This window comes from Pseudophryne corroboree, chromosome 3, assembly GCF_028390025.1.
Source record: "Pseudophryne corroboree isolate aPseCor3 chromosome 3, aPseCor3.hap2, whole genome shotgun sequence".
NCBI classification, from domain to species: Eukaryota; Metazoa; Chordata; class Amphibia; order Anura; family Myobatrachidae; genus Pseudophryne; species Pseudophryne corroboree.
In genome coordinates, this window is record NC_086446.1 from 396,270,020 (window position 1) to 396,288,344 (window position 18,325).

The 18,325-nt window shown below is 46.4% G+C and overlaps 1 protein-coding gene across 2 annotated transcripts in view; it reads right to left on the reverse strand.

Annotated features, from left to right (window-relative positions):
• Positions 1 to 1,461: 1,461 nt before the first annotated feature.
• The window catches only part of DHX8 (DEAH-box helicase 8), a 121,947-nt gene continuing 105,083 nt past the window's right edge, over positions 1,462 to 18,325 (reverse strand). For both annotated transcript variants that reach the window (XM_063960103.1, XM_063960102.1), the window contains exons 20-24: positions 15,054 to 15,191; positions 14,672 to 14,800; positions 12,353 to 12,549; positions 4,730 to 4,909; positions 1,462 to 4,204 (exon numbers count right to left, since the gene is read on the reverse strand). In XM_063960103.1, the coding sequence (XP_063816173.1) occupies positions 3,985 to 4,204; positions 4,730 to 4,909; positions 12,353 to 12,549; positions 14,672 to 14,800; positions 15,054 to 15,191 (864 nt within the window). In that variant the 3' untranslated portion in view covers positions 1,462 to 3,984. The remainder of the gene's footprint in view (positions 4,205 to 4,729; positions 4,910 to 12,352; positions 12,550 to 14,671; positions 14,801 to 15,053; positions 15,192 to 18,325) is intronic.

The window sequence follows — 18,325 nt, forward strand, 5'->3', positions numbered from 1 at the left end:
CTGGGTAGTAAGTGTGCACCACGACCCGGAGCCGGGTGAACACTGTCCCTCATGCCGCCCTCATGCACCGGGGACCCTCTAACCGGGTCCCCGGTGTAACACTCACCGCACTGCATCTGTCTTCGGCATCTGTTAAGGGGTGGCGGCATGCTGCCGACATGGGCTCACCCTCTGGGAGTACGAGAACATCACCTCAGGAGCTCAGTGTTCTGTCAGCTGGGATGACGAACCATTAACTCTAAGGAAGTTGGTTCGGTCTCCCCCTTAAGTCCCACGACGCAGGCAGATTGGTTGCCAACCAGTGTGCCTGAAAATAATAAACTAAAATGCATTTCTGAAGAAAACATTCTGGAGAGCAAACAGAATGCACCTTGGGCACATTTTCTAAACGGAGTCTGCTAGGAGGTGCATAGAGGGGAGGAGCCAGTACACACTATTAGTTTCTTAAAGTGCCAGGCTCCAGTGGACCCGATCTATACCGCATGGTAATCTAGTTTTCCCCAGTATCCACTAGGACAGAGGTTCTCAAACTCGGTCCTCGGGAGCCCACACAGTGCATGTTTTGCAGGTAACCCAGCAGGTGCACAGGTGTATTAATTACTCACTGACATTTTAAAAGGTCCACAGGTGGAGCTAATTATTTCACTTGCGATTCTGTGAGGAGACCTGCAAAACATGCACTGTGTGGGCCCCCGAGGACCGAGTTTGAGAACCTCTGCACTAGGACGTATGAGAAAAGCCTTTTCTCGCTGTCACAATAGTGACTATGGTGCTTCTTAAGAGGACCAGCAATTGACTGATGCAGTGTAAGGGTTACCTGTTTTCAGACAAGGCTACTGGCTGCATAAAATGTCACTACTGTAGTAAGCTGGAAAGTTTTGCTTAATAATTGTGCGTGTAATAATGGATGGACCAAGTGCTGCCACCAAGTGGACAGAATATTCAGGTGCTGCAGTCTGGGACGCTATTATGACTTTTGTGCATTATTAAAATCATTTGTACCCACCCTTGCTCTGCAATTTTTTTTCTTTCATCCTAAAACCTCATAGCACTTGGGAAATGAGGCAGTAACAGGAACACACAAAGTATGGGTGTGCATAAGATATCTCAGGCAATAATATTATTATTATTTGGAAAATAAATCTCACTTTAGTTAAAGGGTATGTCATTTTGTTAAACACCTACAGTATTTTCTTCAACCCAAAAGAAGTGTCTAGGTATGAAAACATATGAAGGTTCCACCAGTTTTAGATGGTGTATCCATGAACATTTTTAATATGTGTAACTCTATAACTATAATACTTACATGTATGCCCCTACAGAACAGCTAAAATTAAACATCCAACATGTGGGCTTTGAACACTGGATGTTATTTAAGCTTCCTTGAAAACTAGAATGGTGCAGCTTCAAGTCACTGCTGTTTCCAGAAATTCTGCAATAGAAGTAAACAGACTGCACAAATGGTGTCACAAATTTATTACAATTGATGTATATAAAAGTAAATGCACATACAGCAACAGTATAAACACAGGGCTTGTCTGTAACTAAGCCAGTGTGTCTGTGTTCCTAGTAACCTAAATTCCTCCTATACTGAGCACTTCCGGATTTGTGAAGGACATGATCCTGTGACCTGAATGTGCAATGTGTTTCCCTCAATTGACTTCTTCAGAAAGCTATCACTTAGGCAGCAGGGATATTTGATCACTAATAATTCCTTATGGCTCGGTTAGAAAACGTCAGTTTGCAAACTACAAAGAGCAGCAGGGTACGTCTCTGAGCCATGAGAGATTAATGGTGATCATATAGAACTGTAAACAGGAAATCTCCATGCCGAATCAGATTACATATCCCTGATGTAGTCAACGAACATCTGATCATGTAAGACTAACACAGATGCTGTGGTTCATTTATAGATTACAGATGCGGCTGCACATGCCTAGTATACCTTACCTGATGGGTGGGCTACTGTTATGTTAATATGATATCTACAGTGAAGGAGGATGCTTGGATAAAATTTAATAAATGAATAAAACAGATTCTGAAACAAACAAGTGTGTGGCTTGGCCCAACAATTGCTTTCCTCAATGGTTTGTTGTTACTATTTCCTCTACATCAGTTTTCAGAAATACCACCAACAGCTTCAACTATCCAGGTCTTCAAAGAGGTTTATTTTAAGTCTTTATGAGCTTTGAGCATTAAACACCAAATATCAGAACAGATCAAAATGTTGTCTAAAGCTAGTAACTCCCTTACATTATTTGTATAGTTTTAACAGTGGATTTGTGGATCATGGCCAAGTCAGATTTGTTACAAATTCTCCAACTATAAACACATAATAACTACAGTCACCAACAAGCTTTCTTAAACAAATAGATAAAATAACAGTTGTTTATAGACCAAGCAGTAATGTAAAACTTTGAACAGGAATTTAGATCACAAATAAACTATCCCATAGGGAGAACCTTTACATTCCTAACCCTGGTGTAGCAAGATATATGGAAACCAAGATCAGAAAGGAATCTTCAGACAAAATGTTTAAGTACTGTATAAAATAATAACATTCACAAATATATCTGAGACTATGACAGGCCCTTATTACAAACAAGGATATTTGAGATAAAGTGGAGTTTGTGAAGAAAGCTCTCACTGTCTGTCTGTAATAGTACACTACCCTCAAACATTTCATTTGCTTAATTGTTCGTAGAAAAAAAAAAGTATATGCTACACACAGGGGTGTATTCAATTGCTGTTGGATCCTTTCCAACGCAAATTTGAGTATTCCATTCTCGGCCAAATCCGGCAAGATTTGGGCGTTCGACAATGCCAATCCAAGTCGGAATTGACATGGTCGGAAACTAAGCTAAAACCTGTCTGATTTGGCCATGTTTCCGACAAAACACGTTGATCCGCGGCTATTCTGCCGATCCACGTTTTTTTCCGACAAGTCGGAGTTGATTTGTCAGAAAAACGGCAGGTGGATTGAATAGGTCAGAACAGTTTTCGACCTAAGAAAGTCGGAAACTGCCGTCTTTCCAACAAGACGGCAGCTCAGACAATTGAATATACCCCATAGTTGTAGATTATCCCTCTGTACAGGGTATAGCCAAATTGGGAGGGGAGCGGAGGGGGGACTTGTGCCTTTCATTTAGCTGCTACAGTATGTGGTTTTCAGGACTACAGATCTGGCCTATCCCAACAATGCTAGATCAGCCTCCTGTGGTGTACTCTGAGAGGCTTATTACATAGGCATGAACCCAACAGGATGGTTTTTAGTAGGATAGCAGAAAAAAAAACCTCTGGCTGCATATGCAAACTACACTCTGTAAGCAGACATAATGCAAGATTGTATGTGCTACACGTGCCTCATTATTGTATCCACTTATATTTTTGGTTTAGAATGTTTTACACCAGCAAATTTCAGTGTCTTACACAGGAGCCCAGAAACGAAGTGTAAAAGAATGAGCAGTACCTTTTGAAATAGATGTACTTCTTTCTTACATTCTTACATCAAGGCTAAAAGATGGTTTATCAAAGTTAATGTAAATCATTAGACAAAGTAACTGACTTGCACTAACAGGTCTGGAAAATGTTTAGTTTTGATACCCAGTTGTACTGTATAAGTCTTCAGATGATAAGCCAATGGTTTGACAGATGTGATGTACCTGTATAACACTCACTTTGCTACTTGAGTTATTATAAAGTGATCACGTGATGTTTCATCTCTACACAATCTCTGCAATGACTACACAAAGACATTTGATCAAATCTCTCTCATAGTTTGAATCCCAGACAATGCTGCCTGCTGTTGTATGTAGCAAAAATGTCTGAGAATACATCCAGTTAAAAAAAATAATATATATATACATAAATAATTTACATATGGCCATAAATCTGTAGTATGTTACGAAAAGCATTTCGTATCCATTCTTTAGCAGAGTATGAGATGAAGTTTTCCGAATAGTAATATCTTTGTCAGCAGGCACATCACCGACGTCTGAAGGCCCGGGAAATTCTCCAAGCGTTGGGCTCCTCGTAGCGGTTGTAAAGGGGCTCCAATCTCTGCTGTTTTTTCTGCTTGCTGAGTTTGGTTGGGTCAGATACTTTGAAGAAAGCTGGAGCAAATTCTACAAGCCAACGGGGGTCTATGGTGGTGACTTCCCTCATGTACTCCTTGGTGGTCAGGACTAGCTCATGGTACACAACCCTTTAGAGAAAATAAATAAATAAGCTTAGGAACATTTATATTGATAATGTCAATTTAATTTTTTTGCCACACTTAAATGTTTTCTAACATTCACAAATATGGAATCTGCTCACAGTATATTTGTTCAGGTCAGTATATTTACTTGCATCAAGCAATGTCACTTGAGCTATGAAAGAAAGAAGATTGCATATTCCCTTCTTTGGAAAAGGGATCTCCAAAGAGAAGCTAATTTTTAAACATAAATCCACCTTCCCAATACAGAGAGAGTTGCAGCTTCTCTCCCCGACAGGCCTGCACAGTATGAAATCAAGATTCTGCAGGCTGCCATCCATTGTGACCCAACTGTAAGACCAGGGACTCCCAATCGGTTGTGGTGATGGTCATGGATATTGTGCTTGTGACACATGGAGGACTAAATTGTCACTGCTGTCGGAAATTCCACCATCCACTAATTTAAATGTTGCAGTTTTCTGGACGATGGGCTATATAATGTAAAACAAAATAAAATATACTTAGCTCTCTTACCACTCTGGCTGTCTGTTAAATAGAGCACTGGATGGGTGAATGTAGACCACCTGTTGGTCTATGAGGGTCCGATATCCCTCTTGAGGATCCTTCTTGGCAGCATTTCGGAAGAATCCACTGCATATGGCCTTCTGTACTCTCACAGTTGCTTTTCCACAGGATACAACATCAAGTTTATGTCTGTACGGATAGATTTAGCGTCACATCATTGGTGAGAGACAAGTAAAGTTACACGGTTTATCATTTCTAGCTTTTAACCGAACCTCCATGCAATATGCTGTGCGATCCATACAGAAAGCTCTACTATGCAACTTGCACAGCAAATCAATTGGCTTCTGTGCTGGGAAAATACTAAATTATTATGGTAAACTACATGCATAGGCACTGATGGATGTATCTTATTCACGAAGAATCTACACACAATTTTTTAAAAATTCTAAATTTATTAAAATTAGTACAATACATAAACTTAACATACAGATGTATCCTCATATGCCATGCAGCGTGTGATGTCTGGTGCCAGATCCCGTGCAACTCTGCTAGCACCAGGCATCTTTTTTTGCCGAAAGTGCATCTTAGGTGCAACGTAATGCGACTAGGATGCAAGAGTAGACTGTGCTGATGAATATGATATACGACACTTGTATATTGTGTGTGATGGGAGTCTGTATACGGAGCAGAACAGAACCGGTGTTGTAAAAAAGCTGTGGATGCTACATTGTAGCACTTTGTATACACAGAGACTCATGCTGGGTACACACTGGCCGATATATCAGCTGTTCAACTGAATGAACGATATACCTCTAGCAGGTGCCGCATCGACGGGTATGTATCCCCAATATGTCTGAACGACATCGTTCACAGACATCATGTCGGCCCTGCAGCACAGCCGATGGCCAATATATCTACAGATGTATCAGCGCATCGCGCTGTGTGTATGGGCAGCGTACAGTTGCCGCAGGGGACACAGATGACTGACAGCACAACTGGGCGGGCACATGTAAATACCCACCCAGTTGTGACACCAGTCACAACACATCGGGCCGACAATCGGTAAGTGTGTATGCTATTACCAAACGTCAGATAGGTCGGCGGACTGGCTGATCAGTCGGCCTAGCGTGTACCCAGCTTTAGTCGCACACAGATATACAAGTTAATCAGCAGTGTCTCCTGGCACGTCCTAATTGCATTGTGTCATGACTAAGATGCAAAAAAGATGGGCAATGTTAGAGTCTCACAAGACCTGGCTCGCTGAGAGGGGCTGTTTGATGCAACTCCACCAATGATGTACGAGGACACATCTGTACTATAAAACACTATATAGGTTAGATAATAAACTAACTTTTAATCTGTGCATTATGATGAGACTGTAAGAATAAAGTCATTCCAATATGCAACAATGTATGGATCTCTGAAATCATCTGATTTTATAGAGCTACAGTATATTAAGTTAATATGTATTTTTAGCAAATATATATACACACACACACACACGTATATATATTTAAATAATTTTGAGCAGATTCTCTATTTCTGTCTTAAGTAGAGTATCAAGTGTTTATTTATATTTTTGACTAAATTGCCAATTTACCAACGATTATACCCCAAATCAACTAAAGGCCCCCATACATCTAAACCCTGCTTCCCCGACCAGCACCGCCAATCAGTGGCCATCGATGATATGTTGATAAAAAAATAAGAATTTACTTACCGATAATTCTATTTCTCGTAGTCCGTAGTGGATGCTGGGGACTCCGTCAGGACCATGGGGAATAGCGGCTCCGCAGGAGACAGGGCACAAAAGTAAAAGCTTTAGGATCAGGTGGTGTGCACTGGCTCCTCCCCCTATGACCCTCCTCCAAGCCTCAGTTAGGATACTGTGCCCGGACGAGCGTACACAATAAGGAAGGATTTTGAATCCCAGGTAAGACTCATACCAGCCACACCAATCACACTGTACAACCTGTGATCTGAACCCAGTTAACAGCACGATAACAGCGGAGCCTCTGAAAAGATGGCTCACAACAATAATAACCCGATTTTTGTAACAATAACTATGTACAAGTATTGCAGACAATCCGCACTTGGGATGGGCGCCCAGCATCCACTACGGACTACGAGAAATAGAATTATCGGTAAGTAAATTCTTATTTTCTCTGACGTCCTAAGTGGATGCTGGGGACTCCGTCAGGACCATGGGGATTATACCAAAGCTCCCAAACGGGCGGGAGAGTGCGGATGACTCTGCAGCACAGAGTGAGAGAACTCCAGGTCCTCCTCAGCCAGGGTGTGCCCCTGACCAAGTAGCAGCTCGGCAAAGTTGTAAAGCCGAGACCCCTCGGGCAGCCGCCCAAGATGAGCCCACCTTCCTTGTGGAATGGGCATTTACATATTTTGGCTGTGGCAGGCCTGCCACAGAATGTGCAAGCTGAATTGTACTACACATCCAACTAGCAATCGTCTGCTTAGAAGCAAGAGCACCCAGTTTGTTGGGTGCATACAGGATAACAGCAAGTCAGTTTTCCTGACTCCAGCCGTCCTGGAAACCTATATTTTCAGGGCCCTGACAACATCCAGCAACTTGGAGTCCTCCAAGTCCCTAGTAGCCGCAGGTACCACAATAAGCTGGTTCAGGTGAAACGCTGACACCACCTTAGGGAGAAACTGGGGACGAGTCCGCAGCTCTGCCCTGTCCGAATGGACAATCAGATATGGGCTTTTGTGAGACAAAGCCGCCAATTCTGACACTCGCCTGGCCGAGGCCAGGGCCAACATCATGGTCACTTTCCATGTGAGATATTTCAAATCCACAGATTTGAGCGGTTTAAACCAATGTGATTTGAGGAATCCCAGAACTACGTTGAGATCCCACAGTGCCACTGGAGGCACAAAAAGGGGGTTGTATATGCAGTACTCCCTTGACAAACTTCTGGACTTCAGGAACTGAAGCCAATTCTTTCTGGAAGAAAATCGACAGGGCCGAAATTTGAACCTTAATGGACCCCAATTTGAGGCCCATAGACACTCCTGTTTGCAGGAAATGCAGGAATCGACCGAGTTGAAATTTCTTCGTGGGGCCTTCCTGGCCTCACACCACGCAACATATTTTCGCCACATGTGGTGATAATGTTGTGCGGTCACCTCCTTCCTGGCTTTGACCAGGGTAGGAATGACCTCTTCCGGAATGCCTTTTTCCCTTAGGATCCGGCGTTCAACCGCCATGCCGTCAAACGCAGCCGCGGTAAGTCTTGGAACAGACATGGTACTTGCTGAAGCAAGTCCCTTCTTAGCGGCAGAGGCCATGAGTCCTCTGTGAGCATCTCTTGAAGTTCCGGGTACCAAGTCCTTCTTGGCCAATCCGGAGCCACGAGTATAGTTCTTACTCCTCTACGTCTTATAATTCTCAGTACCTTAGGTATGAGAAGCAGAGGAGGGAACACATACACCGACTGGTACACCCACGGTGTTACCAGAACGTCCACAGCTATTGCCTGAGGGTCTCTTGACCTGGCGCAATACCTGTCCAGTTTTTTGTTCAGGCGGGACGTCATCATGTCCACCTTTGGTCTTTCCCAACGGTTCACAATCATGTGGAAGACTTCCCGATGAAGTCCCCACTCTCCCGGGTGGAGGTCGTGCTGAGGAAGTCTGCTTCCCAGTTGTCGACTCCCGGAATGAACACTGCTGACAGTGTTATCACATGATTTTCCGCCCAGCGAAGAATCCTTGCAGTTTCTGCCATTGCCCTCCTGCTTCTTGTGCCGCCCTGTCTGTTTACGTGGGCGACTGCCGTGATGTTGTCCCACTGGATCAATACCGGCTGACCTTGAAGCAGAGGTCTTGCTAAGCTTAGAGCATTGTAAATTGCTCTTAGCTCCAGTACATTTATGTGGAGAGAAGTCTCCAGACTTGATCACACTCCCTGGAAATTTTTTCCTTGTGTGACTGCTCCCCAGCCTTTCAGGCTGGCATCCGTGGTCACCAGGACCCAGTCCTGAATGCCGAATCTGTGGCCCTTAAGTAGATGAGCACTCTGCAGCCACCACAGAAGAGACACCCTTGTCCTTGGAGACAGGGTTATCCGCTGATGCATCTGAAGATGCGATCCGGACCATTTTTCCAGCAGATCCCACTGAAAAATTCTTGCGTGAAATCTGCCGAATGGAATCGCTTCGTAAGAAACCACCATTTTTCCCAGGACCCTTGTGCAATGATGCACTGACACTTTTCCTGGTTTTAGGAGGTTCCTGACTAGCTCGGATAACTCCCTGGCTTTCTCCTCTGGGAGAAACACCTTTTTCTGGACTGTGTCCAGAATCATCCCTAGGAACAGCAGACGTGTCGTCGGAGACAGCTGCGATTTTGGAATATTTAGAATCCACCCGTGCTGTCGTAGAACTACTTGACATAGTGCTACTCCGACCTCCAACTGTTCTCTGGACCTTGCCCTTATCAGGAGATCGTCCAAGTAAGGGATACTTAAGACGCCTTTTCTTTGAAGAAGAATCATCATTTCGGCCATTACCTTGGTAAAGACCCGGGGTGCCGTGGACAATCCAAACGGCAGCGTCTGAAACTGATAGTGACAGTTTTGTACCACGAACCTGAGGTACCCTTGGTGAGAAGGGCAAATTGGGACATGGAGGTAAGGATCCTTGATGTCCATGGACACCATATAGTCCCCTTCTTCCTGGTTCGCTATCACTGCTCTGAGTGACTCCATCTTGATTTGAACCTTTGTATGTAAGTGTTCAAATATTTCAGATTTAGAATAGGTCTCACCGAGCCGTCTGGCTTCAGTACCACAAATAGTGTGGAATAATACCCTTTTCCTTGTTGTAGGAGGGGTACTTTGATTATCACCTGCTGGGAATACAGTTTGTGAATTGTTTCCAATAATGCCTCCCTGTCGGAGGGAGACGTTGGTAAAGCAGATTTCAGGAACCTGCGAGGGGGAGACGTCTCGAATTTCCAATCTGTACCCCTGGGATACTACTTGTAGGATCCAGGGGTCCACTTGCGAGTGAGCCCACTGCGCGCTGAAACTCTTGAGACGACCCCCCCCCCCCACCGCACCCGAGTCCGCTTGTACGGCCCCAGCGTCATGCTGAGGACTTGGCAGAAGCGGTGGAGGGCTTCTGTTCCTGGGAAGGGGCTGCCTGCTGCAGTCTTCTTCCGTTCCTCTACCCCTGGGCAGATATGACTGGCCTTTTGCCCGCTTGCCCTTATGGGGACGAAAGGACTGAGGCTGAAAAGACGGTGTCTTTTTCTGCTGAGATGTGACTTGGGGTAAAAAGGTGGATTTTCCAGCTGTTGCCGTGGCCACCAGGTCCGATGGACCGACCCCAAATAACTCCTCCCCTTTATACGGCAATACTTCCATGTGCCGTTTGGAATGTGCATCACCTGACCACTGTCGTGTCCATAAACATCTTCTGGCAGACATGGACATCGCACTTACTCATGATGCCAGAGTGCAAATATCCCTCTGTGCATCTCGTATATATAGAAATGCTCTATAGTCAATAAAATACTGTCCCTGTCAAGGGTATCAATATTTTCAGTCAGGGAATCCGACCAAGCCACCCCAGCGCTGCACATCCAGGCTGAGGCGATCGCTGGTCGCAGTATAACACCAGTATGTGTGTATATACTCTTTAGGATATTTTTCAGCCTCCTATTAGCTGGCTCCTTGAGGGCGGCCGTATCTGGAGACGGTAACGCCACTTGTTTTGATAAGCGTGTGAGCGCCTTATCCACCCTAAGGGGTGTTTCCCAACGCGCCATAACTTCTGGCGGGAAAAGGTATACCGCCAATAATTTTCTATCGGGGGAAACCCACGCATCATCACACACTTCATTTAATTTATCTGATTCAGGAAAAACTACAGGTAGTTTTTTCACACCCCACATAATACCCTTTTTTGTGGTACTTGTAGTATCAGAAATATGTAACACCTCCTTCATTGCCCTTAACATGTAACGTGTGGCCCTAAAGGAAAATACGTTTGTTTCTTCACCGTCGACACTGGAGTCAGTGTCCCTGTCTGTGTCTGTGTCGACCGACTGAGGTAAATGGGCGTTTTAAAGCCCCTGACGGTGTTTGAGACGCCTGGACAGGTACTAATTTGTTTGCCGGCTGTCTCATGTCGTCAACCGACCTTGCAGCGTGTTGACATTATCACGTAATTCCCTAAATACGCCATCCATTCCGGTGTCGACTCCCTAGAGAGTGACATCACCATTACAGGCAATTGCTCCGCCTCCTCACCAACATCGTCCTCATACATGTCGACACACACGTACCGACACCCAGCACACACACAGGGAATGCTCTGATAGAGGACAGGACCCCACTAGCCCTTTGGGGAGACAGAGGGAGAGTTTGCCAGCACACACCAAAACGCTATAATTATACAGGGACAACCTTTATATAAGTGTTTTCCCCTTATAGCATCTTAATATATATAATCATATCGCCAAATAAGTGCCCCCCCTCTCTGTTTTAACCCTGTTTCTGTAGTGCAGTGCAGGGGAGAGCCTGGGAGCCTTCCCACCAGCAGTTCTGTGAGGGAAAATGGCGCTGTGTGCTGAGGAGAATAGGCCCCGCCCCCTTTTCGGCGGGCTTCTTCTCCCGTTTTTCTGACAACCTGGCAGGGGTTAAATACATCCATATAGCCCCAGAGGCTATATGTGATGTATTTTTAGCCAGTATAGGTATTTTCATTGCTGCCCAGGGCGCCCCCCCAAGCGCCCTGCACCCTCAGTGACCGTTGGTGTGAAGTGTGCTGAGAGCAATGGCGCACAGCTGCAGTGCTGTGCGCTACCTTAAGAAGACTGGGAAGTCTTCAGCCGCCGATTTCTGGACCTCTTCTCTCTTCAGCATCTGCAAGGGGGTCGGCGGCGCGGCTCCGGTGACCCATCCAGGCTGTACCTGTGATCGTCCCTCTGGAGCTAGTGTCCAGTAGCCTAAGAAGCCAATCCATCCTGCACGCAGGTGAGTTCACTCCTTCTCCCCTAAGTCCCTCGATGCAGTGAGCCTGTTGCCAGCAGGACTCACTGAAAATAAAAAACCTAACAAAACTTTTACTCTAAGCAGCTCTTTAGGAGAGCCACCTAGATTGCACCCTTCTCGGCCGGGCACAAAGATCTAACTGAGGCTTGGAGGAGGGTCATAGGGGGAGGAGCCAGTGCACACCACCTGATCCTAAAGCTTTTACTTTTGTGCCCTGTCTCCTGCGGAGCCGCTATTCCCCATGGTCCTGACGGAGTCCCCAGCATCCACTTAGGACGTCAGAGAAATTTAATTTTAAAAATCCCAGATCTGCTGATCCTGACAGTTTCGGCCCCGACCCAGCTGCTGGGGTATCGGGAAATTGCAGCAAAAAAATCGGTAATGTATGGGGGCCTACATAGAGTAGTACAAATCACAGAGAAACAAGCTTGCCACAGGAGCCCATCTGTGAAAGCACAAACTATTTCCATACACTGGAAAATATAGAGGCACTTTAATCTTTTCGCAAATCTTTTGACACCAACAAACAGTTGGTGGCTGTGAAAACTGATGTATTAAGTAGATATTAATCTTACACTCTGTGAACATTAGTGCTCTGTCTCACATACCTGTCCATAATGCCTAACATCTGTTTGCGGATATCCTGGGCACGCCGTAAAGAGCGAGCCTGAATAAAGTTTTCGTAGCACCAAGGGTTAGAGAACTTGTTGTTCTTCCAGGAGTTGTACACAGCCAGCAGTGTCAGGTGGTCTCCCTCTGTCTGGTGGAACTTAGCCTTCTTCTGGTCAGCGAGGGCTTGTTTGTCCTGCAAGTAATAGGTTAAGCATGAGTTTACAGCAGGGGTGGGGAACCTTTTTTCTACAGAGGGCCATTTGGATATTTATAAAATCCTTCGGGGGCCATACAAAAATTCTCAACTTAAAAAATTACCCTGCCCCCCAGTAGGTCTGCCCCTTAGAGGTACCGTGTGTGCGCGCCGGAGGCGCGCACGCGCCAAAAAAATGGGTGTGGCCAGTGAAAATGGGACGTGATACACATATGCCCCCAATAGTGCGGTGCCAGATCCACAATTGCCCCCACAGTGCCAGGTATACAAATGCCCCCACAGTGCCAGGTATACAAATGCCCCCACAGTGCCAGGTATACAAATGCCCCCCACAGTTCCAGGTATACAAATGCCCCCCACAGTGCCAGGTATACAAATGGCCCCCACAGTGCCAGGTATACAAATGGCCCCCACAGTGCCAGGTATACAAATGCCCCCCACAGTGCCAGGTATACAGATGACCCCACAGTGCCAGGTATACAGATGACCCCACAGTGCCAGGTATACAGATGACCCCACAGTGCCAGGTATACAGATGCCCCCCACAGTGCCAGGTATACAAATGCCCCCCACAGTGCCAGGTATACAGATGCCCCCCCACAGTGCCAGGTATACAGATGCCCCCCCACAGTGCCAGGTATGCAGATGCCCCCACAGTGCCAGGTATGCAGATGCCCCCACAGTGCCAGGTATGCAGATGCCCCCACAGTGCCAGGTATGCAGATGCCCCCACAGTGCCAGGTATACAGATGCCCCCACAGTGCCAGGTATACAGATGCCCCCACAGTGCCAGGTATACAGATGCCCCCACAGTGCCAGGTATACAGATGACCCCACAGTGCCAGGTATACAAATGCCCCTCACAGTGCCAGGTATACAGATGCCCCCACAGTGCCAGGTATACAGATGCCCCCACAGTGCCAGGTATACAAATGGCCCCCACAGTGCCAGGTATACAAATGCCCCCCACAGTGCCAGGTATACAGATGCACCCCACAGTGCCAGGTATGCAGATGCCCCCACAGTGCCAGGTATACAAATGCCCCCCACAGTGCCAGGTATACAGATGCCCCCACAGTGCCAGGTATACAGATGCCCCCACAGTGCCAGGTATGCAGATGACCCCACAGTGCCAGGTATACAGATGACCCCACAGTGCCAGGTATACAAATGCCCCCCACAGTGCCAGGTATGCAGATGCCCCCACAGTGCCAGGTATACAGATGACCCCACAGTGCCAGGTATACAGATGACCCCCACAGTGCCAGGTATGCAGATGCCCTCCCCCCTCCCCTCCGTGCTGCTTACCGTGAGACACGGAGGAGAGCGCGGCTGTCGGGTGGGAGCGGCGGCGCCGGGTAGTACTTCAAACCAGCCGCCGGTTCGAGAGCCAATCAGAGCTCGCGGACCGGCAGCCGCGGCTCCTGATTGGCTCACGGACTGGCGGCTGGTTTGAAGTACTACACGCCGCCGCTCCCACTCGACAGCCGCGCTCTCCTCCGTCTCCCTGTTCTGACAGCTGAGACACGCTGCCGCCGGACTGAGCGGCAGCGTGTCTCACTGACACCAGCTGGTGGGCCGGACCAAACGGGCCGGAGGTTCCCCACCCCTGGTTTACAGTAACACAACATAATACAAATACCTGATCATTAGTAATTTCCACTAAGCATTAAGATTAAATTATGTACTCTACAATGAGATGCTAAACTTTGAGTAGTTAATGCACAACACAAATAAAAAAGTATGCGTGGGAGAGGTTTAATATAGACTATGTACTCACATAATGAAGTTATTTTTTTATATTAAGTCCACTGGCTCTTACTTATTAATATCTGATTAAATACAATGAAAAAGACAAATAAACACGGCTTACTGGGGGCTTCACATGGATTTTAAATTACCAAGAAGGTCATGAATCAAGTCATGGAGAGAGCAGGGGGACAGAAATAAAGTACCAACCAATCAGCTTCTGTCATTAAGATTACAGATGCTAACTGGTTGGTACTTTCTCTCTCTAGAAGACTTCATACATCTCCTCCATAGTGTGAAAGGTCCCAACATTGTATGTAATAAATCTACTTTAGAAGTCAGCATTTTCTACCTTAGGTCTGTAGAACACATTCTGGACAGACAGCATAGAAACAATGGTCAGCATCTCCTCACTGCAGCCGAGATGTACGGACATGATCAGCATCTTACACAGCATGGGCTCCAAGGGAAACTCTGCCATCTGTAGGGGACAAAAATTTCATCAGAAAGTGTTATAGGAAGCATTCTGGTTTATCCGGTTCAATAAGTTGTGCCACTCAAATGTATTATGTCTGACAAGATTACTATTTGAGTCATCAAAAAGGAAGCTGCACCAAGCTTCCACTTACCTATAGTGAAGGAATGTGTTAAATTAAGGAAGGCTTTATAGTTTGGTGTGCAAACAGAAACAATAGAAAGAAGTTCATTATCTGTTACCACTAAGCTGTGCTTACCCTCCTCCCTAGACGTGTTAGCAAGCCTTCATCATCTAACGCTCCAAGGGTGTACAGCTGTTCCATGGCTGTGATGAGTGTCTCCATAGGGGGGGCATCCATGAAATCGAAAGATAGCAAATCATTGATGCCCATAGCCTTAACACAGAAAGGACATTAATGTTACTTGTAATAAAAAAACACAAATTTCTGCATTTATACATATTTAAAACATTCCATTTCACCATGCAATAGCTGAGGTATATGCAGTTCAGCACTAGGAATGGAAGGCCGAGCCAGCTCGCGCATGAAGGGGAGCTAGTGTGTACAGGAGTGGGAGAAAGTACGCAAGAAGAGAGTGCGAGAAGAAGCGAGAGAAAGGGAAAGAGAAAAAGAGAAAGGCAGTCTTCTGGTGCATGCTGACATGATAGCATCACGCAGTTGCTGCAGATTTGATGGCTGCACATTTAGGGATAGCCCAAGGGTGATCTGGTGACCATGTTCACATATCCAGCTAGCGATGATCGGCCTGATTCTGACGGACCTCTTAGCACCGACACAACAAGTTTTTGCATACAAGTCATATGGAGGTGAGGTATTTACGCATTTTTGCACATGCCCATGCTAATTTAAGTCGGAAGGAACTTGGCTGGATCGGACTTTCCCTGAAATAGAGCGTTTTGGGGTGGGAAGTGTGCGGTGACAACGCAATTGTACTCAACCACCTTAACTTTTGGGAAGGTCATCAGAATATTAAAAGCTCAGTGCGTTTCGCAGTAATCCCCTAGCATGATGGTAAGTCAAGTGCAGATACTAACGAGGACTGTTACAGCACCCGGCGTCAAATCAACAGGCACATTAGTTGAAGAGACTTTCACATAAGGTTAGTAAATTCGATCCCCACTGCTGCCCGCAGCTACAGCCACTGTGTGTGTGTGTGACTCAGGATGTGTGTAGTGTGATATTACCATGCTGGAAGTAGTCATTAGAAGATGGGTAGGCTGTGGCCATAAAGAGATGCACAAAGTCAGCAACAATGCAGCATGTAGGCAATGCTCAATTTGTATTAAGGGGACTAATGTGTGCAAAGAAAATATGCCCCACACCATTAAATCAGCCTGAATTGTTGACACAAAGCAGAATGTATCCATGTATTTGCTTACACCAAATTCTTACCCTACCATCTTCATGTTGCAGCAGAAATAGGGATTTTTGTTTACTTACCGTAAAATCTCTTTCTCTGAGTCCATCTGGGGGACGCTGCGCCGTTACTTGTGGGTTAGAGGTGTGTGTGGTAGTGGAGTTTGGCACAGAATCTATAAAAAAAGCTGCCTCCTCCCCCCTCTAACCCCTCCCATCTCCTTCCTGCTCAGCCATCACTCAGTTAACGTTTAGCCAAGCCAAAGGAGATAGACCAGAACAAAAAAACAACCAAATAAACCAGACAAAACTACGGGAGGGATCGCAGCGTCCCCCAGATGGACTCAGAGAAAGAGATTTTACGGTAAGTAAACAAAAATCCCTATTTCTCTGTCATCCATCTGGGGGACGCTGCGCCGTTACTTGTGGGATTTCCCAAAGCAAGCTAATGAGAGGAGGGAGACGTTGACGGCATAGCCGTCTGTAAAATACGACGCCCAACAGAGGCAGTCTCCAAACCAAAAGTATGAAAACGGTAAATCTTTGTGAAAGTATGGACTGACGACCAGGTCGCCGCCCTGCACAGCTGCTCAATAGATGCACCACCGCGAACAGCCCAAGAGGCTCCAACTGCTCTAGTCGAATGAGCCCTAATTGAGTCAGGAACCGAAACATTCGAAGACACGTAAGCCTGTCTGATGGCCGAAGTTACCCAACGGGCCACAGTGTTCTTGGAAGCCGGCCAACCTCGTTTGGGAGCATCAATCAATACCAACAAGGTATCCGTACGACGGAAAGACTCCGTGCGAGACAAATAAATACGTAAGGCCCGAACAACATCCAGGAGGGCCAAATGGGAGTTCTCCCCAGGAGAAGACGACGGAGTAAATGCTGAAGGGACAATGTCCTGATTTAAATGGAATGCTGAAACAACCTTTCGAAGGAAAGAAGGCTTAGTCCGCAGAAACACCCGGTTCTCATGAAACACTATCAAGGGTGGCCTGCAAGAAAGAGCCACACTCGTCTAGCTGAGGCAATAGCCAAAAGAAAAACAACTTTTTGTGTTCGATAACGTAGTTCCACAGATTCCAAAGGCTCAAATGGAGATTTTTAAAGGGCCGTAAGGACCAAGTTTAAATCCCAGGGAGGAACTGGAGGAACAAAAGGTGGTTGAATTCGAAGTACTCCCTGAAGGAATGTTTGAACCTCTGGAATGATCGCTAGTTTCTTTTGAAAAAGAACCGACAAGGCTGAAACCTGACCCTTCGGTGAAGAAAGCCTCAGGCCCTTATCGAGACCCTCCTGAAGGAAAGAGAGCAGGCGAGGAAGTCTAAACAAATGCAGAGTCAAGCCCCGCTTTTCGCACCAAGCAATGTAAATACGCCATACCCTATGGTAAATGCCAGAAGTCACCGGTTTCCTAGCCCGAATCGTCTGTACAACAGAACGAGAAAGACCTTTTGCTTTTAAAATGTTGGATTCAAGAACCAAGCCGTCAAAGCCAGCCGACTTAAATCTGGGTGGCGACAAGGCCCTTGAAGAAGAAGATCTGGTCGCAGGGGGAGACGAAAGGGGTCTCCGACGACCATGCTGCGCAGAAGAGTGTACCACTGTCGGCGCAGCCAATCTGAAGCCACCAGAATTATTGCGAGACCTTCTCGCCGAATGCGTTGAAGTAGACGTGGAAGCAGTGGAATTGGCGGAAACACGTAACCCAGTTGAACCTGCCACGGAGCTGTTAGAGCATCGATCAGTAATGCTTGAGGATCCTGAGTCCGCGAGCCGTAGTGAGGAAGTTTCTTGTTGAGGCGAGACGCCATTAGGTCTACGTCGGGCATTCCCCAGCGGCCCACTAGAGAGAGAGAAACACTTCCTGGTGAAGTTCCCATTCTCCCGGATGAATCGTGTGACGACTCAAAAAATCTGTTTCCCAGTTCTTGACTCCTGGAATGTGAATTGCGGATATTACGGGAACCCAACGTTCCGCCCACGTGAGAATCTGAGCGACTTCTCTCATTGCGGACCAGCTGCAAGTTCCTCCCTGTTTGTTGATATAAGCCACTGCCGTGGCATTGTCGGACTGCACACGAACTGGATGACCCTGTACCATGGTTTGAATCTGAAGGAGTGCATACCGGATCGCCCTCAATTCC